The 25,658-nt window shown below is 44.3% G+C and overlaps 1 protein-coding gene across 13 annotated transcripts in view; it reads left to right on the top strand.

The window, feature by feature from the left end:
- The window catches only part of AGAP1 (ArfGAP with GTPase domain, ankyrin repeat and PH domain 1), a 307,825-nt gene that overhangs the window by 214,710 nt on the left and 67,457 nt on the right, over positions 1 to 25,658 (top strand). For 12 of the 13 annotated variants that reach the window (XM_030277040.4, XM_030277043.4, XM_030277041.4 and 9 more), the window contains one exon: positions 11,207 to 11,368. The exons of the other annotated variant lie outside the window; for it this stretch is intronic. In XM_030277040.4, the coding sequence (XP_030132900.1) occupies positions 11,207 to 11,368 (162 nt within the window). The remainder of the gene's footprint in view (positions 1 to 11,206; positions 11,369 to 25,658) is intronic. 13 annotated transcript variants of the gene reach the window in all.

The following is a 25,658-nucleotide window of genomic DNA, read 5'->3' as shown; positions in this document are numbered from 1 at the left end:
GGAAGTGTTAAAAACTGTGTGGCACTTAGGAATATGTGCTGGGTTAGGGGCTGGACCCAAGGGTCTCAGAGGGCTTTTTCAGCCTAAATTATGCTGTTGGTCTGTGCCTTTCTCCTGCCCATCCAGGCCATGGGTGGCAGCTCAGTGAGCACTAAACTGGAGATGAGCTGTTGCCATCTGCTCCCCCTGGGCCTTGTGTCCAGCAGAGAAGTGACATCAGAGAGTGAAAGATCTGAAAGCAGCTCTTTACTTTGTGTCTCTGGTGGCACCAAGAGCCCTCTGAGCTTTAAACTCTGCCATGATGTTGGTTTAGGAAGGACTTTGGGCATTTCTGCGCAGCTTGGATGAGTTTCAACTGCTCCTCTATTTATCCGGTGCTGCTGCTTAAATCCTGAGCTACATTTTTGCAGTTCTCCATCTACTTTTCTTCTTGAAGGTCTTCTTCTTTCTGCCCTCCCCCTGATTAAAACACAAAGAATTGTTGCATTCAGCAATTAAATCCCGCTCTTGATTCCAAGAAACATGAGTTTGCATCCTTAGGTAATTTGACGTTGGCAACCTGATGCTGATCTTAATGTTGCTCACAGCCTGGAGTGCCAAATGTCTGTCAGTAAATTGTTCATGGCACTAAATTAACTTCTTGACTGAACTATAAAGCTCTGGGTTTTCCCAGCATTTACTTATGGATGTTTAAATACAGATTTTGCCTTTAGTTTGTCTTAGGATTTACACTGAAGTAAAAATGCAAGTAGCATGTTCTTTGTAACAGAGTGAAAAGGTGATTTATTTCTGGTTACTGGTGTTGATTAATCTGATTTGATTGTCTGGCAGTATTCAGTAAATCTGTGCTTTTTCTGCCTGTAGCTGGGCTTGGTTGTCACACCTTCTCTGTTATCCCCACTCAGGAGAAAAAAAGAGGGAAAAGCCCTCAAGCCAAAGCACTTTACTTTTATTCTTGGCGTTTGGGCCTTAATGGGACAGAACAGTGAGGAGAGTGAATGTTGTCTTCATCAGCTTTTCGAGCTCCTGTCCAAGAAACACTTTCCAAAAGTCAGAGCTTCTCCAGGAAGGAAGCTGGATACCCAGCATGGTTCTGTGTAGCACAGACATTTGACAGATACAGCAATTAGAAGTCTGCAAAATACAAAACTCTTCTCTGGTTTTGTATTAGAACCATTATTTTGAATTATTACATAAAAACATTTTCATGTGAGGTATAATACTGGAGATAATCACACTTGTGGACAAAGGGAATTCTTTGTCAGGGAGGCTGTCCTGTAATCTCATTTGTATTTAGAAGAGTGTAAATTTTAAAGGTTTTTATTTTGCATGTTTGCAGTTTAAGATTGCTTTAATTTGAAATGTTTGCAGTAATTGCAAGGAATTAAATACATGAGCTGGATTCACACAATATCCTGCAGGAGGTTATGGACTTTGAAAATCAAATCATGTTTGCAGAGAACATTATAAATCGAGAGACACACTCTCAAGTAAACACAGAGGAAAGACATAATACTGCAAGAGCAGAATGTGACATTTTATGAGCTCTTTGATTCAAGTAGTGTGGCTTACAAATTTCATTAGCCCAGTGAATTCTGTATTTAAGGATTTTATAAGGAAGACTTGAGGAGGGAAATAAATAAGCTTCCCAAATCAGTGAGCTTTTCTATTTTCTTAATTGTTTTATCTTACTGTGAATAAGCTAACTTTATCTAATAATGTAAATTCTAAATTTAAGTTTCATAAAGGTTTAAATGCAAAGCTGAGAAAGCAAAATGTTCGTGTCCCATGGGAGCAATTCCTGATTGGAGGATTTCTTCTTTACACATCCACACTTCAGAAGTTCCAATAGATGCTTGTAATAGTTACATTCTTGTTTAATGCTTAATGTTACATTATTGTTTAATGTGCGGCCAGGAGTGCGGTGCTTTGTTTTGTAGGGTCTGGAGGAAGAGGGTGCAAGAAACACACTCAGTGCTTTTATCCCTTCTGGGGCTTAATGAAAATTCTGCTCCAATGAAGAGCAGAGCAGTTGCCTCCTCAAGCGTGGCTGCTGGTGGGCTGGGTTTCTCCCCAGCCCAGCTCCCAGAGTGGGTTTTTAGGGATGTTGGGTATTCCTTACCTATGGAATCCAACACTTTAAAGCCACCTCACAGCACACGCGGCTCAGGGAGTGAAAGAAGCCTCTGTGCCACAGCCTGGGGATTGTTGGGGGCCAGCTGGAGCTCAGAGCTTCCCTTCCTGCAGGTGGGAGAGCTTCCTTTGTCACAGTTGATCTCATCCCTTCACGCAGCCGGGCTGTGCCACCCAGGGGCATCAGGAGTATCCAGTGCACTGGGGCCCCTGCCTTACTTATCCAAGAGATAGAAAGGGGGCTTGATTAAAATTGTAAGTTACAAAAAAAAAAAAAAAGTTTGTCGGTGGCAGTTACACCACCTGACACCTCTGAGAGACAGAGCTTTGTGTTTTAAGAGCTTTGCTTTTCAGCTCTGGGTGTCTGCGATAGGAAAATGTTTGATTTTGCCTTTGATTAAGAGCAGTCTATGTGTTGCTGCCATTATTTCTCTTCCTTTCTGACAGTGCTGCTCATGGCATACATTACCAGGAAAGCCTTAGCTTTTTCCTGCCTAGCATGATGCAATTAACAGCCAATTTGCTATACAGCAATTATTCAGCTTTAATTGGAAAATGTTAATAGTGAAAGTCTCTTGATTTTTTTCCCCCCCTCCAAAACACTGATATTAGGGCTTGTCACTGAAGTCTCATGGACTGACAGTGGAGAGTTTCCTAACCTCTTCTCAATTACCACAGAGTGGGTTTGAAGCTTGAAGTTATCCACAGGTTATACAGACAGAAGGTTAAAGTACAAGAGTAGAGACGAGACATCTTTCTGGCTCTGAGCATCCTTTGAAGAGAGTCAGTTCTTCCTCTCTGTCTTACTTTGCCTATCTTGAAACACAAGGTAAATATTTTAGTAGGAAGTGATTCAGTAAGCCATGGATTCATTATTTTCCAAGTGCCTGCTGACCTGAAGGCTCTATTTCAAAGCAAAATGTTGTTAAATGAGGATTTTTTTTATGCAATGAGAAGACAGTGCGGATGGTTGGATTCAGGGTGGAGCTCTGCCCCGCTCTGTGTAATTAAGGTGAATTTATTATGCATCTCATTTTGATCTAAAGTAGAATTTGTCACACACTTGTATGTGCCTGACCATGATGGAGCTTGTTCACCCAAAATGTGTTCTTTTCCTGTGCTCCAAGGGTCTGTTTGTTCCCACATCACCAATCCTGGGGCTGGTCCTGGTGGATTTGCCACGTCCAGGGTGCTGCAGTTGGCAGCTGTTCTTGAGGTACCTGATGATCTACCTGGCTTCAGAAGGGGGAGATAGAAACCAGCTGCAGCATGAATAATAGAATCACAAAATGGGTTGGAAGGGCCCTAAAGACCATCCTGTCCAACTTCCCACTTGGACAGGCTGCTCCGAGCCCCATCCAGACTGGCCCTGACAGACCAACACATGACCTGGAATTGAACCAGGAGCTTCTGCCCTGAGGTGTGTCTCCAAAAGGACCATCCATCTCCTTTCTGAGGAGGGAGCAAATTCCCTGAAATGAGCAAGTTACCTGCAATGAAAGCCCAGAATTTCTGCCTTCCGTGCTGCCTTCCCCCTCCCTGTTGCACATCACAGCTGATGGCCGGGGGAAACCACCGCCCACAGCATCACACACCCACTTGGCAGCAATTCAGGGTGACACCACGTAGGGCTCACAGGGCTGATGCTGCCCAGTGAAAAGGTTCTGCCAGAAGAATTAGGGATGTTCCCTGTACGTCTCGACTGCAGGTCTGTTCAGCAGGAGCCACGAAGTTACTTTGCCTTGGGATGTGGTGGCATCCTGTAGCATCCCAGACTGGCTTCTCTTTCCTGGTTTGTTGTCCTTATGTGTTCAAACAACTTGTCAGGCTTGATCTTTCCACAGGGCACGTTCACATCCAGAGCAGAGGAGGGGAGTGCAGGATGCGTCTGTGTGACGGGGATGAGATAAATTAACAAACCCTGCTCGCTCAGGGAGCAGTTAGTTTGTATCCCCCTGCTCCTGACCTAAACCTGCTGCAGGCAAGATGTGTGGAAGAAGGAAGATTAGGATCTAATCCCCAGTTCATATTCTGAGGTTGCAGGTCCTCTAAAACACAGTCTTTGCTTTGCTTGTCGCCATCCTGGCAGCACAGGAGAGAGTTGTGTAAGAATAGTTGTATCCTCTCCTTGTGGGAGCTGATGAATTCTTCCTGGAAACGAGGAGCTTCCTTTGAAAGGGAGCTTCTTTTCTTCCTAGCCATCCTTCAAGTTCCAGGGAGCAGGATGCTGTTTTGCCAGCACTGTAATGTGTTGCTCCTTAGGAGGGAAAATGTACTTTTGTGGGGTTTTTTAAGCTCTATTGTTGCATTTCTGCTCTCATGCTTCCTTTATGATGGCCCAACATTGTGCATTGGTAGGGAATGAGCTAAAGGTGATGTGTTTTCCCTTTAGATAAGGGAGATGGTAATGAGGGTCTTTCCAAAATCACTGAAGCCTTCCAATATCTGTGCCTGAGCATCTTGAGGCTGATTGTCTCTCCCAAGGCTGTGGACAATGTCCCTTCCTTGTCACAAAGTGAAGGGACACTCCTGCCCTGGGGCCTGGAGGTGCTGCCACACAGCAAGAGCCAGACCCTCCAAAAGCAGGGAGATGCCTCTTCTGCTGCCCAGAAGGAAGCTTTGTTTTCCTTGATTAATTGAAGGTACTCTGAGAGGAAAGGAGTCATTCAGTGGGGCTTCCTGAGGTTGACAGGACAGCTTTGAGATTTGCAGGCTCTGGGCACAAGGCTGCAAAAATGGGAGATGCTGTGGGAAGGGAAGGCTCCCGAGGCTCTTTGGTGTCCATGCCCCAGTTCTGCTCAGAGCTCCCTTTAATTTCCTTCAGTGCAGCAGGTTAATTTGAGCCCTCCATAGCTTGAGTGTCCGAGCTGAGGTCAGCTCAGCAATGCACCTAATTCCTCCAAAGGTGTGAGCTCTCTGTACCTGACAAATATTTGCCTTTTATTTTCATCCTGGAAGCTGGAGTCTCGTGCCACCCCTTCTCCCCAGTCCCAAGTGTTTATTACATCCACAGGCTTGTTTCAAGCTGCAGTTCTGACAGGATTTTAATGTCAGTCCTGTACATCTGCGCTGTGCGATTGCAGCATCCCGTTCACTTCGGTCTGAGGCAGAGGAGGAAGATAAAGAACTTGATAGAACATTTATGGTAATAGCTGTAAAGGGAAGCTGGAGAGCAGTGGATTTCACAGCCAGAAAAATCTCAGCTCAGGGAAATGGGTCTGAAATACAAACTACAGATTTGTATAGTAATAGTTATAGTCTCTTGCTTCCCCTGTTTAAATAAAAGGATTGCTTTTCTCACCTTTATTTAAAACACATGTGTGGAACATGAAAGTGTCCAGCTATTTTTTTATTATTCAGTCCACCAGCTACCGACATCTTTGCCTTATTTCATTTCAGCACTAATGGCATAGTGAAAGTTCTGAAACACCCTCTTTGGATTCAGCCTTCCTTGGGTCGCAGCAAAGATTCCTGCTGCAGGCAGAGCTGTTGCTGTTGTTTTCGTCATCAGCGCTTTCTTTCTGCTCTTGAACCCGGTGCTATTAATTGTGTTGCTGCTTCTGCTCTTTAATTGATCCCATTCACCGCTCCCGCTTTTGTAACGTCTGACTTCTTGTCACTTCGGCAAATCAAAAACCCAAATTAATCAATCTCCAGCCACTTGAGAATAAGGCCGTGTTGGGGAGCTGGGCTTGACAAAAAAGTCTAATTTCACTTTGAAAGCCTGTTGGAAAATTTTAACAAGAAGATGCAAGAAAAATGTAAACCAGATCAAGCTCGACTTTGGTCTGTGGAGAATAGCGTCACCTGTTGAGTTTGTTTCAAGTTTTTGTAAATAGGTGATTTGACAAAAATATGAAATAAATCAAAAGACACGGGGATAGAAGGGGTCAGAATATCCTTGGTTCCGCTGCAGATGGTTACACAGGAGAGAGGGTTGTGTGTGTGACAGAGAGAATAGGAACCGTGGGCCAACGACGAAGCTCCGCTCTTGGACTTTTGTGTCCCAGCCTTTGTGCTGTGCTATTCCCGTACCTCACATGTTGCTTCTTTTCCTGCTTTTTCCACTCCCAGCTCCTTTACCCTGGCCTGGGGTGCTTATCCTGGCTTATTGTCCCTCTTTCCTTGGCCTCCTTGGTTCCTGTGCTGGCATCTCCTGCACCTCTGCTGCAGGTGCTGAAGGAGTCGTATCTCGGACAGGTTTGGTGGGGGTGCTTGGGTGTTTTTCTGTTCTTGGGGCACCAGGAAGCACAGTCTGGGTTTGGATTGAGTTTCAGACAGCTCAGAGTTTGGACTGTTCATCTGGGGAAGAGAAGGCTCCAGGGAGAGCTCAGAGCCCCTCCCAGGCCCTAAAGGGCTTCAGGAGAGCTGGAGAGGGACTGGGGACAAGGCATGGAGAGACAGGACACAGAGAATGGCTTTCACTGCCAGAGGGCAGGGATGGATGGGATATTGGGAAGGAATTGTCCCCTGTGAGGGTGGGCAGGCCCTAGCACAGAGTGCCCAGAGCAGCTGTGGCTGCCCCTGGATCCCTGGAAGTGCCCAAAGCCAGGTTGGCTTGGGGCTTGGAGCAATCTGGGCTAGTGGAAGGTGTCCCTGCCCATGGCAGGGGTTGGGATGGGATGATCTATTGGGTCACTTCCAGTCCCACAATTCAGTGATGATTCTGTTAATTTTCCACCCTGCTCAAATCCAGGAGGACTCACCAAGTCCTTAGGGGGCACAACTGGAGTTGTCTTTGTTGAGATATATTTGTTGAGCATATGCAGCTTCCAAATAGCAAGATAATAGAAAAGATAGGAAGTGAGAATTGTTACCTTTTACAAAATATTTGTAACACTGGGAGAGGATATGAAATTGTTTCAAACAGCAAATAAAGCCCAGTACAACAGCACAGCTCTTGAGACTCTTCTGAGGATTGGATTTCATTTAATGTTCTGTCTCTTGACTCTGGGTTGTATTTGTAGACAAAGTGTTTCTTCTGTTCCACCCCTCCTTTCTTCTACCACAGTTTGTCATACTTGAAAGGAATTTCTCTCATGACCATAATTGCAAAATGGATCTTGGAGGGAGGCAGACATGGCACTCGCCTTGTGGAGTAAAAGCTGCATTGGCTTTTTTGTTTTGTTCGGTAAATTCCTGCCAATGAGGGCTAGACTTGCACAAGCAGAACAGTCTCTGTCTTAATCCACGTGTCCTGCACCTGTAGAGAAAAATCACCATGTGAAGAGCAGAGGGGTGGGGTTTTTATGTCCCATCTCTGCATAACTCGAGGGTGTTTGGTCACCAAGTTTTACTTACTGCTTTTGGAAATGGAGTGAGATACTGCACATTCTTACACAGTGCTGCCACAACCCTGGAAGTGTCCAAGGCCAGGCTGGACAGGGCTTGGAGCAAACTGGGATAGAGAAAGGTGTCCCATGGCAGGAGTTGGGGTTTAAGATCCCTTCCAAGCTAAATAATTCCGTGATGTGGTTGTGTCAGCTCTCCCTTCCGCCTGAAGGAATTCATAATGGGACTGGGGAGGAATGGAGGGCCGGGGGAGCTGGGACAGAGCGTGGGCATCTCTGGCTCACTCCTGGAGGCTGCAGCAGCAGCAGGCATGGGCTGAAACACGGGGGAATTCCCTTTTGGGGGAGAAGACATTTTCCAGCAGGGTTTGCTGCTCATCACTTCCAAAACAGTTGCAAAAACGAGGCTGTGCCAGTCAGAACAACCCCAGCTACATGGCAAGGGGAGAGTTTTGTCCTCGGCGTCATGTAATGGAGCTCTGCACCCTGCAAATGATGACCATCATCAGGGGAAGCTGTGCCCGTGCAGTCCATCAAGAGTCGCAGAGCTAATGATGGGCTGGGCAGATAATCGGGGGAGAGTTAATTGTAAGGTTCGATATGGCATCTTGTCAGCAGAGATAAGTTGTCACGTTTTCCACTTGAGCTGAAACTAAATGATTGTAAAATAAGTTATGAGTGTCCTTGGGCCTGTCTGCCAGAATGATGGCTAAGAATACATTCCTGGCCCATCAGTCTCAAGCAGCCCGCTTGATATTTATGCGAACTGAATGTTATTTTATTCCCCCTCTAGTCATGCTTGTCAGCTTCCCGAGTGAAAAGTGAAACTGCTGCTTTGACTCATACTTCAAGTATTGAAGCTCGGAGAGGCTGCAGATTGTTATTATTATTACCAGTATTATATATTTTTTCGGGTGTGTGTTGAACATTGATGCCCGATTGGGAAGAACTAATGGCTGACATTGAACGTGCGGGATGGCTGGCAAACAGCCCATCCCAGCCCAGTGGAACGCAGCTTATGAGTTCCAGTGCCTCTGTCAAAGCTGGTTGAGATGGGGAGTAATGAGGCGCTTGCTTTTTTAATTTGCCATGCGTTTTTCCTTGCCTTTTTTTTCCCCCTCCTTTTTTTTTTTTTTTTTTTTTTAATATATATATTTAATAGTGCCGGCAGTGGTCGTCTGTTCTCAGGCGTGGTAATTGATACCAAATAAAATGCATTATTTGTATTCAGTCAGGAGGATGAAATTGCATTCAGCGGGCTGAAGCCTGAACTCATTTACAGTTTCCCCAAGCCCGAGCTTTCAGGAGCCCTCTTTTCAATTTGAAGAATACCTTGTCAGGCAAGGGAAGGAGTGGGAAATGGGAGAGCACAGTGTGGAAGCCTGGCGCCTTTTGATTGCTCATATTTTAAAGCAGGGGAATGTTAAATAACTCCCATCTTCAAAAGGTGGGCTCGGAAAGTGGGAATCCGGGCCAGCAACGCACCGGCGATGCCGGCTCGGCTGCGTTTATGAGGCACCAACCTTTCCTTGCTGGTTGAGGGGGAGGGAGAGCTCCAGGCTCCCACTTGAGAGCAGTTTGACCCAAGGACAGCAGGTTATTACCTGGAAGGGGCTGTGGATGACGAGGATTTACCACGGGAGGTTAATTCTTCAGCTCTCCGACACCAGGCATCAACCCCGTACGTCCCTCATTTTTCAGAGCTCTCGAGCAGGTTTTGTTGGGGGGATTTACGGCCTGGAAATTAGACAGAGCTGCCACCAGTGTATGGATCCAGCCTGATGGTTTTTAAGGGGATGCATTCTGTGGCGTTGCCTCAGGATTGTGGGGTTTTTTCACCGATTGATGGGTGCGGGGCATGGTGGTTGATGCTGCAGGTGCAGGAGGGGTGAACTCGGATGGGTTTAATGATTTCAAAAGTGAAAACTGGGAATGAGGGAGGGAAAGTGAAGCATTTTGAATCATAGAATACCAGAAAGGTTTGGGCTGGAAGGAACATTGAACACCACTTACTTCTAACACCTCAGAGAGGGACACCTTGTACTAGCCCAGGTTGCTCCAAGCCCTCTCCAGCTCGGCTTTGGGTACTCCCAGGGATGGGGCAGCCATGGTTTCTATGGGCAACCTGGGGTTTTTATTTCCTTCTTTTTAAGTATCACCATTGGAAACCTCCAGAGTCGAGCTGGAGGTCAGTACTTGGGACTGGCAGTAACCCCACTGCATCTGCGCTCGTGCCTTTGTGTTTCTGGCACTCTTTTGCATCTTCTTTCCGTGCCATGGATCCAAAGGGATCTCTGTCCCCTTGGCTGAGAGAATTTCCACCTGGATTTTCACCTGAGTTTGCCTTCCCCTCTACTGGAGAGACAGCAAACTCTGCCAGGAGAGCCACCTGCACCAGTTATGGGTCAAATCCTTAAAATCTCCCACATTGCTACAGAGTAAATACATTCCCATGGTTCGCTTTTTGGGGTTAAATTCTTGGGAGCTTTCAATTCAATCTAGTGGTTGTAGGGAAAAGAACAAAAATCCTTAATATAAAGATTAATGTTTGGTTTGGTCTCTCTTGCCAGGCAATTAGCTACATAATTTATCCCCCACTAATAACTTATAGCACTACTGTGCTTAGGGGGTAATTAGTAAATAAACTTTATTAGGAGGAAAAAGAAACCAAAATAAGTTGGCTTTTGTCAAATAGGCAGTTCTGTGGGAATTTAACTATGCAAAAAAATTCAAAAGCTATTTTTTTAATAATCTTTGGCTTGATATTTTTCTGACATATTAAGTTAAATGCACTCCTGTTATTACACTCAAGCCTTATAATAAGGATTTTTATTCTTTTTTCCTGTGTCTGCTATTCTGAAACCAATCATCAAGTATTTAACCCCAAAAGGCAATCATGGGAATGTATTTGCTGAATATCTGTCTGGGATATTTTAAGGATATGGCACATAAATGCAGTCCTGATACTGCACTAAGGTGCAATATAGTATTTAAGCAAGGTTCTGGAAATGGCTTCACTTTCCATAATAGCAAGCACTTTCCTTTAAGTGTAGGTTTTATGTGGAGTTTTATAATTAAAATCCAAACCAACCCAGTAATTAAACAAAAATCGTATTACCAACCTTGGGGGGAAATCCTGGATTAAGGTTACTTGAATATTTACTATGTGGAAGGACCCAGTTCTTAAAATTGTTGGAGTTCATAAAGCAGGAAACTGACCAGAGTAACGTGGGATTATTTATTTTCCTTGGGAGCAGGTAGGAAGTGACCCGCTATCACAGAATTATTACCTGTACCAGGTGCACATTACTTACCTTGTTTTCCCACCTTTATTGCCATCACCACCTTTTCAGTGGGTGTCTGTCTGATATTAATGACAGCAGAGAACATCCAGAAGATGTAGGGTTCTCACTGTTTATGTATTAAAATGCCCAAGTGTTACACAAATTAATTTGAGGCTAGGGAAGAACTTTGGAGGAAGGAGCAATTGGAAGCAATAAAGTGCTTGCCCATTGTTTTTGTGCATTCCAGCTGGCCTGCTCCTAAAATTGCTGCTGAGTCCTGTTAATCTAACAGGACTTAAATCGGCACTTCAGCCAAGATGGGGTTTTTTGGTCCTTTTTTGAAAAAAACAATATTGTTTGGAGAATCTCCTGAAGGAGCTCAAGGACGTATCTGCCAACAGCCAGGGGTTATTAGCTTGAATTCTAACAATCAACTCGTTTCAACCTCACAGCATTTTGATCTTTTCTCCCCTTTTTGTTTCCCCCCACCAACTGCAGACACGGGCCTGGGAGATTCAGTGTGCTCCAGCCCCAGCATATCCAGTACCACCAGCCCCAAACTGGACCCCCCTCCTTCCCCCCACGCCAACAGAAAGAAGCACCGCCGGAAGAAAAGCACAAGCAACTTCAAAGCTGATGGCATCTCGGGCACGGCTGAGGGTAGGTTTCAAATCAGAATCCAAGCCTGAATTTTGAAAATGCCATTCCAAAGAGTGTTTTTAGCTCAGTTACAGCCTTGGCTCTGAATGCACAAGGGAAAGGGAATTGAGAGAAATTAAAGTATGAGCTTGTAATGATGGAGCTGAACTGTCTGAGGCATCACAGCGGTGAATTCAGCTGCCTGGAATGTGTTTAGAACCTTTTTTTTTAATAAATCAGAGTCCCCAAGTTAATATGGAGCATCATTAGGTGTTGAGGTAAGGAAGAGGCACACTTGGAAGGTTAACAAGGAGGAAAAATTCAGGTTCACTCCACAGCCCACAGATCACGTCAGAACGTGTGTATTTTCTTCAGTATTATTAAACCTTGTGTTATCACATCTCCTCAGGGCACATCCTGAGCTCTAGAATGGTCAACACTTCTGATGCCTCTCGTTGTTTGAATATTCAGCTGCTTGTGGAAAGCTTGTGTTATTTGAGGATAAAAGGAAAAAGGGGAGAGTTTAAATGTTTGGGTTCTTTTTTTTTTTTTTTTACGAGCCAGAAAGCAAAAGCCAAAAAGAACTTCTTTTTCTCCCTTAGTTTAGCTTACTATTTCCACACTGCTGTAGCTGTTCAATGCCCTTCTGAAGGGGTAACAATGTGTACAGGAGCCAGGTATGATATAAAACATGCTTGCAGCTTTAGAAAAGAAGAAAAGAAACATGCTAGGATTCAACCAAAAGAGCTCCAGAAAAAGAAAGATGAACAAGGGTGGTTGGAGGGCTCAGAAACTGGGGAGTCAACACATAAGGAGAGATGAAAAAGAGAGACAATGGAATAACATTGTGGGAAAAGGGGAGTGTTGAGTAAGAAAAAGATGTGGTTGTAAGCATGGGAGAGTAAAAAACAGCTAATTCAGTATCAAAGACTGTTGGAACAAGTTCTGAAAAAAGAATGACAATTGCAGACAGCTGAAGAGACATTAAAAATAGATGTGATAATAGTATACAACTGAGAAGGGGCATGTTAACTACTACTTAGTCATCCTTATTTTCCATTTATTTAATTTCTCAATTGCACTTCTATCACATCCAGAATTTATTTCCCCAGCTATCTATACAAATCCTTTTTTAAAAAGCCATCAGCTTTTTTTCATAACAGCTCCTGTTGTGTTCTCTTTCCAGTCATTTAACTATCTTTGCTGTTAGTTTCCCCCTAGTTTATGGCCCGAAGCCAAATTTTAGTTCAACCTTTCATTTTTAATTTGTCCTTTTTTTATTATTATTTTTCTTTTAAAGAAACCCTTTTACACCACTTATTTTCAAACCTCAATGGCAAATTACAGAGGGAATTTTTCAGAGCATTCACCATTGGCCCAAGAATATTTTGTTGAAGTCAATATGAATCAAGACCAGCTGGATATCGAGAGCCTTTGAAAAATCTCTTTCTGAGCAGTTAATAGGTGTATGTTTTCTTTCTCCTGGGGAGATTGTTTTCACTGGAGCTGGAGCCTGTGTGGTCCTGGGCTGCAGGCACAGACCCAGAGGGAGCAGTGGGGGTTTGCATTTGGGTTTCTTGTCCCTGATGTCCCTGTTCTGATTGCAGAGTCCATCATTCATCCTCCTCTGTTTCCTCTTCCTCTTCTCCTCGTCTTGCAGCATCACACCTGAAATCCTCTTGCAATAACTCAACAAAATTGTCCCCTCCCATAGGAATGGGGTCAATGTGCTTCCAGAAGGGCAGGAGGTTGTTGGCAAGCAGCAGCTCAGTAACACACAGCAGCTTTAAAGGGTATAAAATAATTTAGGATGGAAAAGCCCTCTGGGATCGTTGAGTCCAGCTGTTCCCCCAGCACTGCCAAGGCCACCACTGATCCGGGTCCCCAGGTGCCACATCCACACATCTTCTAAATCCCTCCTGGGATGAGGACTCCACCACTGCCCTGGGCAGCTGTTCCAGGGCTGGACAGCCTTTTCTGTGAAGTAATTTATCCCAATATCCACCCTGAGCCTGCCCTGGCCCAGCCTGAGGCCGTTCCCTCTCCTCCTGTCCCTGTTCCCTGGAGCAGAGCCCGACCCCCCGGCTGTCCCCTCCTGTCAGGAGCTGTGCAGAGCCACAAGGTCCCCCTGAGCCTCCTTTTATCCAGGCTGAGCCCCTTCCCAGCTCCCTCAGCCTCTCCTGGGGCTCCAGCCCCTTCCCAGCTCTGTTCCCTGCCCTGGACACTCTCCGAAGTGCCAACCCCTCCTTTTACAGTGTTTTTACCTCTGCATGAGCCCATCACCTTCCTTTGACCTGCCTCTTCTCCCATGTCTTCTGAGCTGAGCACCCTGTTCTGTTTGGGACTTGCCAATTGTGTCTCAGTGGTTGTTAAATTCTTTAATTTTACACCACCTCTTTAAAGCACTGCTCTGCTGTTGAAAAGCAGCGCTTTGGCCACAAGAGCAGAATGAGGAGTTTCCAGGCAGGGCTCTGGGCATCCCAGAGCTCTGGGCATCCTTCAGCAGACAGCTAATCTTGCTGGTCCTTGAATCCTTGGCGGGGCTGGGAGGGGATGGCTGACAGCGAGGACAGGCAGCCTCGTCCGTCAGCGGGAGCTGAAGGAGAAGGCAATGAGGCGTGCCCCAGCTCCCTGTCCTTTTAGGAGAAGGGCATCTCACAAAGAGTGATAGTGGCTGGAGATTGCCATCAGGAATGTCCTAGCAAGATTCAAAAAGGCTGGGGGGCTGCTCTTCCCAAATCCTGACAGCCTTTGGGTTTTCTGGGACTTGTGTTGGTGCAAGGCAGAATCACCAGATAGTTGAGGCTCGGAAAGGCCTCAAGGATCCTCGAGTCCAGCCAGGTTCAGGCTGTTGTGGGTTTTTTCCCAAGCAGTTGAATGCCAGAGGAGTTAAGGTTGGATCTCAGGGAAGGGTTCTTCCCCCAGAGGGGTGCAGGGAATGGGCACAGCCCCAGGCTGCCAGAGCTCCAGCGGGGTTTGGGTACCACTCCCAGGGATGCCCAGGGTGAGACTGTTAGGGTGTCTGTGCAGGGACAGGAGTTGGATCAGTGATCCTTGTGGGTGCTTTGCAACTCTGGATATCCCATGATTATATGATTTCTACATCTATCTTGCGCTTCAAAGCAGTTTCCAGTTCCAGTTATTTCCGTGTTCTCCAGTGCTTGGCTACAAATCTGTCCAGTGACCTAAAAGATTCCCTTGGGAATTTTTCTTCCCTCACCGTAACTTAGATTTGCACTCTCAGAGGATTACTGCACTTTTGAAGACAACAAATCCAAAATAGGCCATCAGAGGTGTTCTGGGAGATGCAAACATTTTGATCAAAGTGTTTGAGATGCTGCAAATGGGCTCTAGAAGCCTGTGGTGATAACTGTGGGAGAACCATGTCTTCCTTCTGGAAATCCTGGGCTCCACGTGCAGAGGAGGAGGAAGAGGATCCTCCTGCAGCCGCTGTTGTCAGGCAGGTACAATGGATCAGAGCTAAATGGTGTGGGTAATTCTAGATTTTGTGTTGCCTTCCTTTGGCTCCAGGCACGTTTCAAATACCAGCTTTCAAACAGGAATTCTGAGTTCCTTCATTTTCGTCTGCACCAAAGCTGAAGTGTTCAATGAGGTTTAAATCTGGTCTTCAGCAAACTCAAGCATTTTTACTGCACTTTGCAGGGCTTTTTTTCCCTCCTTGAACGTGCCTGCTTTGATCATTGACCTCTGCCCAAGTATTCAGATATCACGATGACGGACACTGAGCTCAGGGTGGTTCACCAATTCCAAGGCCTGATGCTCATCCCTTTTATGCCCTTCCATAAAGGTCATGCTGATTCTCCTCTCTCCACACTATCTGCACATGCACAGCTCTCTCTTTCTGGGATGGGTTCTTTCATCTCACTTGGTTTATCTTTCTATAGCTTTTCTGAGACAATGCTCACAGCAACACAAATGCTAAAGCACCTGCGCTGCACTTGGACAAAAATTAAAATTCCATTCCTATTTCAGAAAATCAGATTCTTGTGAATTTTTTTTTTTCCAACGTGATGAAACCCAGGGAGAAGTTTTTCAGTTCTCTGTGCAGAACTTGTCACTGAAAAAAAATCCCTCGGTGTTTTTGAGGGTAGCAGCAGGAATGCTTACATTAGGCAAGGTGCCAGCAACCAGCAGTTTTTTTCCCACCACGCTGCCTGAAGTTGCTCGGAGCAGGATTAGACAGAGCTGTGTTTCAAAGAGGAATGGCTGCTCAGAGCCTCATCTGTTTGGGTCCCCTTGTGCTGCTGCACTTCCTGGAACAGCCAGGGATAATAGGAAGGTTTTTCAGCTGGAAAACAAGCAGAAAAATTAAAAAGCTTTATTGGAAATTCTCTTCACAGAAAGATCTTTCCCGGTGTTTATTTTTCTTACTCTTGTTAGATTTAAAGCTCCATGGCTGTGCCAGCTTGAGCCTGCCTCCCTTCCATCCATCTCTGGGATTTTAGGAAAGCTCCAGGCTGCCTTTCAGCACTGGGACCATCCCTGCTCTCCAAGAGTTTCATTAACAGGAGATCCAGACAGTGTGTGCTGTAGGGCCAGCACAACCATATGCCAGTGGGATGGGTACATCCACTCCTTCCCTTGGGGAGACCATGGGATCATGGACAGGGCTGGGCTGGAAAGGACCTTACAGCCCATCCATGCCACCCCTGGGGTGGGACACGGGCAGGGACACCTTCCACCATCCCAGTTTGCTCCAAGCCCCAGTGTCCAACCTGGCCTTGGACTCTGCCAGGGATCCAGGGGCAGCCACAGCTGCTCTGGGCACCCTGTGCCAGGGCTGCCCACCCTCCCAGGGAAGAGAATTCATCTCCTCCCTCAGCATCCTGGGGCAACCCCCCCAGCTCCGTGTCGGTGTGCGCAGGTGGAGCTGGGAAACGCGCTTGAGGAGCTGCAGGTGTGATCAGCAACTTCAGGAAGGCTTTCCAAACTCCCTGAAATCCGTGTTCTTCATCATTTGTTCCTAAAGAGGTTTTGAATGACAAAGAAGGACCTTTTGTGTTTGTTCTCAGAACTCTTTTCTTAACACAAAGGTATTTGTTCTCTGCCCCTTGTGCTGTAATTGCTTTTCCTGGTGCTTTGCTGCTCTGTGCAGTCCAGACCCAACTCCAGGTTTACACTTTCTGGCTTTTAGCTGAAGAATTAATCCCAGTTTACTGAGAAATCCTATTTTTTTTCCTGGAGTAAACTGGTAAAGGTGTTTTTAAAACCCTTGTTTTTTAAAACCACATGTGTTTTGTGTCACTGTGAGTTGAAAATGAGCCCTAGTTAAGCGGGAAATTAAAATATATTTGTTTGTTTTCTGTAGATGGAAGAACAACGTTTAGTGACACCTCTCATTTGTTGTTTTAGCAATAAGCAAAGCCATCAGTGCTTTCAGCTGGTGTCTCCCTGTGTCCCTTTCAGCCACCCCACAACCAGAATGACAAGGTGAATTAGAGAAATGCAGTTCTCTGTATAACACCTGAAATTTTGCTTTCTTTAAGTGAAAAAATCAGAAGCAATACAGGGGGTCACTGAAATGCATGGAAAAGCTGTGGGCATTTCTCCTGCAGCTTCCCACCCTAAGCTTTCCTGAGCATCCTGGTGGTTCATCTGCTGGCATCATACCCTGAGGTGATTTAAATGTTCTTGGTACTGCACTGTGGTGTCCTCCACACAATTTTAACATACATTTCCTTGGGTGCAGTATTTAGGCAGTGTGGTGTCCACACTGAACTAAAAAACTTGTGTTTCTCCAAGCATGCTAAAAAAAAAAAAAAAAAAAGTCATTTGGGATTTTTGGAAGTTTAGTGGAAACAACTCAAGGAGCAGAAGTGGGAGAGCAAATTCTTTCTTTTGACCGATGGACCTGACATTGTTAATGCTAATACTGACTTATCATACACTGAATTAAGCATCATGATGAAGGAGGGTATTTTTACTTGCTGCTCTTAGATATATATTTAATTTTCCTTTTTTTTTTTTTTTGGCTTTTTATGGTCTGGAAGAAACCTTCTGACATTGTCAGAGGATAGCATGTTCACAAACCTTTCCAGCACAAAAATCCGCAGCATCGTTACTGCCTTTTCTCTGAAATGTAATATCTTGACCTGCAGCTGCAGCAAGGGCAAAACCACTCACCTATTAAAGAGTTTGTAACCTTTGGAATCCAATCCATTGGATGTCGAGGTTCTTGGATGGATTGTATTGCTTGAAGTGATACCCAGAACTGAGCTGCCACCAAAACTTCTTCAAGGAAAGCCTGTTAGCAGTCCATTAGAGGATAATTAAGTGTACAGCAGACAGGTGTTGCCCATGAAGGAATGCCAGAAAAGTTATTCCTGGTGATATTGCCATCATAATTATTTTAGCTGGTATAAATAAACTTATCAATAATTACAGCTTGTGTAATGGTGTTGGGGTACAGCAGCAGCACAAAGTTTGGGGATGAATCAGGAGGGGAAAACGGTAATTCCTTAATAATATCCTGCTTTTTTTTTTTTCTCAGTTATACTCTCCTTAAAATGATAAGAGGTATCTTTTCCCCTCTAAAAATAAATACATAAATATAAAATGTAAATCCCAAATGCAGACCCAAATCACACAGAAGAGGAGCACGTTCCCATCCTGTCATGCAGTATTTCTGTGTATCTTCTGATAAAGGGTTTAGTAGCAGCAGGTTTTGCTTCTATTCCTGGTCTCTTTAAGTGCCTGAAGTTTTAGGAAGTAAATGTTCAGGCTTTTCAAAAATATTCAGGGCTTAAAGAGAGAGGACTAGAGAAGTAGCATTTTGACTGCAATGCTGAATGAAGAAAAGAAGCATTTATTTGGAACTGGAGGGGTTGACAGGGTGAGCAGATTCCTAGGAAGGTTTAGGGGTTTTAAATAGGTTTGTAATACATTTAGGGTTACTGCTGAATTCTCTTTGTCTACAATTTGTTGGTCATCGTGTCATTTGTGTGCTCTTCCTGTACATGAAGCATTTCAGGAACTTCAGCAAATAACCTTTTGCAGGATTTCATACTGGACACAAAAATACCCCCCACTTCCTAAACCTGGAGTTTAATGAGTTTGCTTTCAGTGAGATTTTAGGAGTGTGTTTAGTTAAGTATTTGCATCCTTATTTTGTAGATTATCTTGGAAGAGTCGGAAGCCTCCCCTGACCAACCATTCTCTCTGTTCTAACTGCTTTTTAGGAAGCTGTTTCTTTAAATACCTCCCAAAACAAAACAGGTCTTAGGATTTAGTTGGCATTAAAAATGAGCAAAATGCCTAGCTGTGTTTTTCCTGCCTACAAGAGAACTTTCAAAAGAAAACCCAGCAGTGTGTGCCCATACCTGTTGTCCGTAATGCCTGATGCTCGTTTGGGCATCAGTGAGTTTATCACCTCTCCCTGTCAAAACACTCCTGGGCTCTAATTCCACTCATCAGCTGGGACTTCATCCACAGGAAGCTCAGTCCTGGCAGAGGGCTGTGCACCCAGGAAGCAGGAGGGCAGAAATTAAAAAATCCAGCCGGAAACTTCAGAGCCTGGCTTTCAACCAAGGCAGGAAGGTCACTTGTTGGGAATCCTCGAGCCTCGGCTGCCACAGCCTGCCTGACATGAAAGGGCTGCTGCTGCAAGACACTTATGTTGATGCTGAGGAGTGAAAGACAAGGGAGGTGAAGCTCATCTATTGTTTTAACCTACTTCATTGCGGGCTAAACAAGTTGAAAGCTTCCTGCTTCCCTTCAGAAGCCGGGGTCAGGAGAGGCGGCCGGTTCCGCCCACCTGGTTGAAAGGAAAAGTGTCACAGTGGTGGTCAGCAGGAAAAGGGATTCTGGAGAGGATGAGACCTGGGATGAATTGGTGGTGGTTGCACACACTGGCACATCTGGAGAGTGAGAGAATGATAGCACTTTATTTTATTTTCTACGTTTCCCTAGAAATTAGTCCCATTCTGAGCACTGCGACAGCAGAAAACTCACTGGGTATCCAGTGCCACTCTGGGATTTGGCCTGATTTTTTTGGGGAAGGAAAAAGTTTTGAGTAGCTTTGTAACTGAATTAAAACAATTTACACCTTAGCATTTCACTGGCTTTGGGTAATTAGTGTCCTCAGTGGTGTGCTGCCAGCTTGACCAAGAGACCTTGGTTATGAAAACGGTTCCTGATGTCCACAAGGTGATGTTAACAATAAGTGTTTGCAAAATGTTAATCTTGCTACAGAGGTTGGTAGTCTGTTCCTTAAATAAGAATGTTTGTTCTACAAGTGCCTTCCAGTTTTTCTGGAATGTAGGGCAATTTCATTTTGTTATGAACCTATATACATAAATTAAAATATCATAAAATTAGGTGATTATGTATGATAAAGCTACAGCCAGTAAAAAGGCTAAAATCGGGTAACTGTGCTCAGTATAACTTCGTTTTCCTGTTCACCTCTCGAGGCAAAGTGTCACAATTTCAATAAACAGGGTGTAGAAGGAAGATCTAGTATTTGAAGGATGCCTGTGCACTTGGACTCATCAGCTTGTTGGAACTGGCCTACCAGTGGGAAACAGCTTTCTTTAAAGCGTGCAAGTCCTAAATAATTCCCTTCAGAAGCCCTGGTTGTGGAGGTTTGCCATGGATAGCTCAGTCCTGGGATTCAAGGGGGATTGTGTCAGGTCTGATTTACCCAAGGCTTATTAAACATACCAGCTCTTGGCTGATAAGAGCTCATAATTCAGAGGTACACACAGAACAGTAACAGGTCATTAACTCCTTTTTAGTTGCAAACCCCTACATTTTAGTCAATTATGGATTTTATAACAACCTGCAGATCAAGAAATATTTACCTGTAGATCAAGAAATATTTATGCCCCTTATTGTTTTGATTCTTTGTCAAAGTGTTTGTGACATCTTTTTAAAAACATGTCCAAAACTGAGGAGAGTGGTGATAAATATGAGCAATTGTACTGAACATATGGCTGAATATGCATATATTGGCTGCAGACTGAAAGAATAAGTTCAGGTCAGATGCTGAGAAGGAATTCTCCCCTCTGAGGGAGCTGAGGCCCTGGCACAGGGTGCCCAGAGCAGCTGTGGCTGCCCCTGGATCCCTGGAAGTGTCCAAGGTCAGGTTTTACCAGGCTTGGAGCAACCTGGGCTAGTGAAAGGCGTCCCTTCCCATGGAAGGGGTGGGAGAAGATGGGCTTTGAGGTCCCTTCCAACCCAAACCATTCTGGGATTCTGTGGAAATGGAGTCTTTTCATGCAATGATGATGTTCAAAGGGTAGGCTGGAGGAGCAGTGTCCCAGAGGAATGTGTTTGAAAGGGGACAAATCCATGAGGATGGGGTTCTCCATAGGAGCACCAGCTGGAGAATGCTGTGGTATGGCTGTAGATGGAGCTGCTGGAGATGATGGGAGGTGCCAGGCCTGGAGGAGGTGACGGAGGTGCTGTAGGTTGGACTTTCCCTTCCCCTTAAGCAATTGTCCCATCACTGGAGCCTTCTCCAGTTAAAAGCCACGACTGGAGCCGTTCCAGTTCCCATGCTTTGTGGTACTGATGTCATCCCTGTAACAGTAATGCTGAGCTCTTTAGTTCCAGCCCCTGGCCAGTCAGTCACTTCAAACCCATGTTGTTTTGTCAAGTTTTAAGCCTTAGATCAGCTGAAGTCCCCGCTGTAGATCTACGTGCCCTGTGTGAGGTTTCAGTGCTGAGCTTGCTGTTATGTTTATTTTATACCCTGTGCTTTAATCTCCTGTTTTCTGTCCCTCCACCTTTCTCTTTACAGACCAGTTACTTGTGATAGATGTTATGCATCATATGTGGTGTGTAACTCCAGGAAGCAGTAGGTAAAAAGGGAAACTTGAACAGGCCTCATCATTGACATTGTCCACCAGTTCTCCCCCCCGACTCTAAAAAGGAAAAAAAAAATTAATAAAGGTTTCTTTTGTGAGCGTGAGCTGGAGAAAATTGGCCATTTGTCTGTGAGGTAATAGGCTTTGGGATAATATGAAAATCTATCAAATGATTAAATTCAATGACATTAAATCACAATTCATGAAAGGAGAATACTGCACAGTTTAATTCTATTTAATTTTTGAGGGGGGAAAAGAAAAAGCCCTTAAAAAAAAAAAATTTGTTTGAGTTTCTCTTAAGCTGATTTCTCTGTGCTCTTTCTTAAAAGTGCCTTTCTAGTTGCCACACAGTGATGTGATCATTATCTGTCACCTCGTCGCCTTGCTGCCTCAACACGCAGTAAAATACAAAAAAAAAAAAAAAAAAAAAAAAAAAAAGAGGGAGAGAGAGGGGGAAAAAAAAAAAAAAGGAAGACCAGAGGAGCTTGTGAAGTATGACTTCCTATCCCAAGACTCATTGCCTGCGATTCGTAGCGCTTGACAGTAATGATCTTATTACAGTACTCTGGACCTTGAAGAGATTTCATGAGGAGAGCGGGAGGACGAGGCTCCGTGTAATCAAGTGGCGCTGAATATTCCACGCGGTTTTGATCACACACTGATTGGGCACAGTTTTAGCCCATCTTCCAGTCAATTATGCATGGCCCCTCGTGCTCCTGTGATAGTCAGAAACATTGATGGCTGTTGTCTGGGGGTGGGGGGAGGCTGGCAGCCAGCCAGGGGTTTGAAGTGCAGTCATTCCGGGAGAAGTGCTTTTTAGTTGGAATTGATTACCTTTCTTTAGGTTTTTGCTTAATGGCAAAACTGTATTGGAGAGGGCTTCAGGTGAAAAATGGCCGTATTAGCCATTTAGAGTAGCTGAACTCCTAGTCAATTTTTAGCTTTCCCCTGTTTCCATCTAATTTATATTTAATGATGTACCGTTTGATAATATTTAAGATATTTCATTTCCAGTTGCTGCTGAGCACACATGTTGAGCACATGTTAAATGACAGCAGATCAGCATTCAGATTTTAGGAATTAATCCAGTTTAACCTCCAGGCTGCCAGAACAGGTCTATTTTGGCACCCATGCCAGGAGACATCGGGATTGTCTGCGAGAGGTGCGAAGCTGACGTTCCTGAGCAGAGCCAGGGCTGGTTTTATCCCGTAATGAGGATAAATCCCTGTGCTTTAAAACAGGCAAAGGGTCACTGGCCGGCTCCTTCATTTAGATCCTCATGTCTCAGAGGCTGATTAGGCTGCTGTTTATTTCTCCCCTATGAAAATGTCATATTTTCCTTCATTCAGAGCCCTTCAAATGAAAATAAAATCATGAAAGCCGTGCCTGTTGAACTCCAGGTGCCAGAGGAGGAAATACTTAATTGTCAGTGATGCTTCTTGTTCAGTGCCACTCTGGTTTCTCACATTTGAATATCATGCAATTCCTAATTTTTGCATGCATGTGTGGTTCAAAGAGATGAGAGTAGGGCTTTATAGTAAGCTGGACTATGATGCTGTATTATCCATGCATCAGATGAAGAGCTTATCTTTGGAATGGACCAGGGAATGGAAAAATGCAATTAAAACGCTCTGGTATCACCCCAAATTTTTGTTGCCATTAACCAGTAGAATTTTTCTGCACCTGCCTGAAATTCTTGCAGTTCTGTTGGCTCCCAGCCTTTCCTGAAGGTATTTCTGCCACTAAATGCCCCCCTCATGGTACTGCCCCTCTTCTGCTGCTTCCCCTTTATTTGGATTGTTTATTTTGTTCATTTTTTTTCCCTAAAACTAAGCTAAATTGACCAGTCCCACCCTAAAAAAACAGCTTTAATTTTTTTTTAATTTTTTGTCTTCTTTAAATCAGTTCATACCTCCCACATAGGGGCCAGACCAGAATTCACAGAAAAAATATGTCATCTTGGTGGGTTTTTGCTGTTCAAAACAGAGCTGTTGGGCTTTGTTCCAATGAATTTGGGTTCAGCTATTGTCTGAAATTCCAGATCCTGGTTTTGGGGGGGTTTGTGCTTATTTTGTGGTCACATTTTACTACTTCCAGGCAGCCTGGAAGAGCTATGAGGATCTTTTTTTCCCTTCCTTTGGAAGAGAAGCTCCTCTGAGCCTGTATTTGCTGAGCTGTGTGTGCTCATCCCTGTGCCAGCAGCCAGGGTTTGCCCACCCTGAGAGAGGGAAGGTTTGACTCTGGGTGCATCTTTGGTGCCCAAGTCATAATAAACCTGAAGGGCAGCTCTAAATTTTCCATCTTAGTCTCCATCATGGGGGTAAAACCCTTGGAAAGGTCAACTTTTCAAGGGGAGAAATTCTGCCTTGTTGGTTCTGTTGCAGCGTGGGCTCTGTTGTTTGAGCCTGTGGGAATCCTTTTTTTTGCTCACCTGAGGGCTGGGAAGAGGGACATGGCAGGGACATGGCCAGCTCCGTGAATCACAGCAAATCTCCCGTGGGAGTGGGAGATACCTGTGGCTTGAGGGTTGATGGTTGAGGTTTGGGCAGGGCTCATCCTATTTTTTAAAGAAGGATATTTTCTTAAAATGTATTTTTAAAGAAGGATATTTTACTACTTAAATCCTCATTTCAAAGTTGTTGGTGATGCTAGCTGGTTTGTGACGATCAAAAACACAGGGGCTTTTCAAAAAACTCCTGAGTGGTAAACAAAACACCAAAGGGATCCAACCCCTTTCCAGACAGCTTGAATGCTTTAACCAACATATTTATACATGAAAGGGCAGCTCATGGTTTACTTAACCTTAAAGCTGGAAGCAATATTATTACTTTGGGCTCAGCGTCAGCGTTGTCACACACATAATCACTTTTTGGTTGGCTGGCCACTGTTCAGTGCATGCCTTTGAATGGGCAGTCAGAAACAGCTGCTTGCTTCTTTTATTGTAAATAAACACAATTTTATGGTGAGACCGGGTGTTTATCACACAGGAATGAACCAGCAATCTGAGCCTGGAAAGGTGGATGTAGGGAAGGAAGTCTGGCAATACTTACCCAGTGACTAATGTACATTTTCATCCTAAAACTAAGCTCTCATCCATGGTAATAGTTCCCATTTGGAGATCTCTGATATATCACTGAGGATTCATGAAAAATTATTTTCAGAAAGACCCCACTTGCCAGGCAACGTACCTGAGTTTCGTAGAATACTTAGGAGGCCTCAGTGTTTAATTAAATTAGAACAAACCTAATGGTAATAATCATAGATTAATATGTGCTTAATATTTTTAATAATAAGGTACAATGTAAGTTAATGCTCACCAGATTACCTAAAGACTCTGGTGTGAGGATCCATAGTGATTATAAGGAGAATGTGAAAATTGATTAATATTTAGTGATTTGTCAGCTGTAATCTTTATATCTCAGTCTCTCTGTGTACCATTAGACACTGGTTTGTCCAGGCAAACTCAATAATTAGGTCACCACTGCTTATGGTTAAACTTTGGATTCCAGATGTGAAGTGAAGAGCTGAGCTTTGGTAACCTATGGAGGAATGGGATGTACTGATATGATGGGTTTTCCTCTGTGGAAGAGGAGACTTGAGCTTCAATTTATGGTGTGATCTTAGACTTTAGTTTAGTTTAGTTTAGTTTAGTTTAGTTTAGTTTAGTTTAGTTTAGTTTAGTTTAGTTTAGTTTAGTTTAGTTTAGTTTAGTTTAGTTTAGTTTAGTTTTTAAGGGTGGACTAACAGAGCAGGTCTGCATAGAATGCCAGAGTCACAGAACACCAGGATCTGCTTCTACAGAATTACATGTACCCAAGGTTTTAAGTGCAGCACTGTCATTTATTAGTAGCTCAAGAGTACAGGATATGCCCAGAGCTGTTATGACCTGAAAAAATAACTGTCGAGTAGGTTAGAAATAGGTCTTTGCTTTTCTCTTAAACATATTGATGATTACCTGCTGCCTTTAGTAATAAAAATATCAATACAGCTCATCATTCTTTCTTTAAGTTGTGGATATTATTGAAAAGCTATTCCCAGGGGAACAGCTGACAACACATTGGAAATACTTGTAAATAATCCATTAATAATGAACTCCTGAAACATGAATAATCTATCCATAATGAACCTTGCTGCTTCCCCACATGTCTTTTTTACCAGGAATACTTATTTCAGTCTTTTTATTTCCTCCACAGCCTCTGAGCAGTGGAGATGTTCCTTTTACATATCATCAGGCCCCATAATTTGTCATAATGCTACTCAATAGCTCATCTAAAAAATGTGAAGGGAAGTTGTCAGGGTTGTTAGGCACAAAGTTTAACCTGCAACACTTGTGGGGGAAAAAGAAAAGAAGAAGGAAAGATTGACATAAACTGTCCCCCAGAGCCAGAATAAAATCCAAGATGGTTTTTTGAGCAGCAAAGGAGGCAGCACGTTGAATCTCTTTGAGTCTCTGTGTGTCAGAATTGTGCTGGGCTTTGGTCCTG

Source organism: Taeniopygia guttata, chromosome 7, assembly GCF_048771995.1.
Source record: "Taeniopygia guttata chromosome 7, bTaeGut7.mat, whole genome shotgun sequence".
NCBI classification, from domain to species: domain Eukaryota; kingdom Metazoa; phylum Chordata; class Aves; order Passeriformes; family Estrildidae; genus Taeniopygia; species Taeniopygia guttata.
The sequence above is the reverse complement of the archived record's forward strand: the minus strand, read 5'-3'. Positions and strand labels throughout refer to the sequence as shown.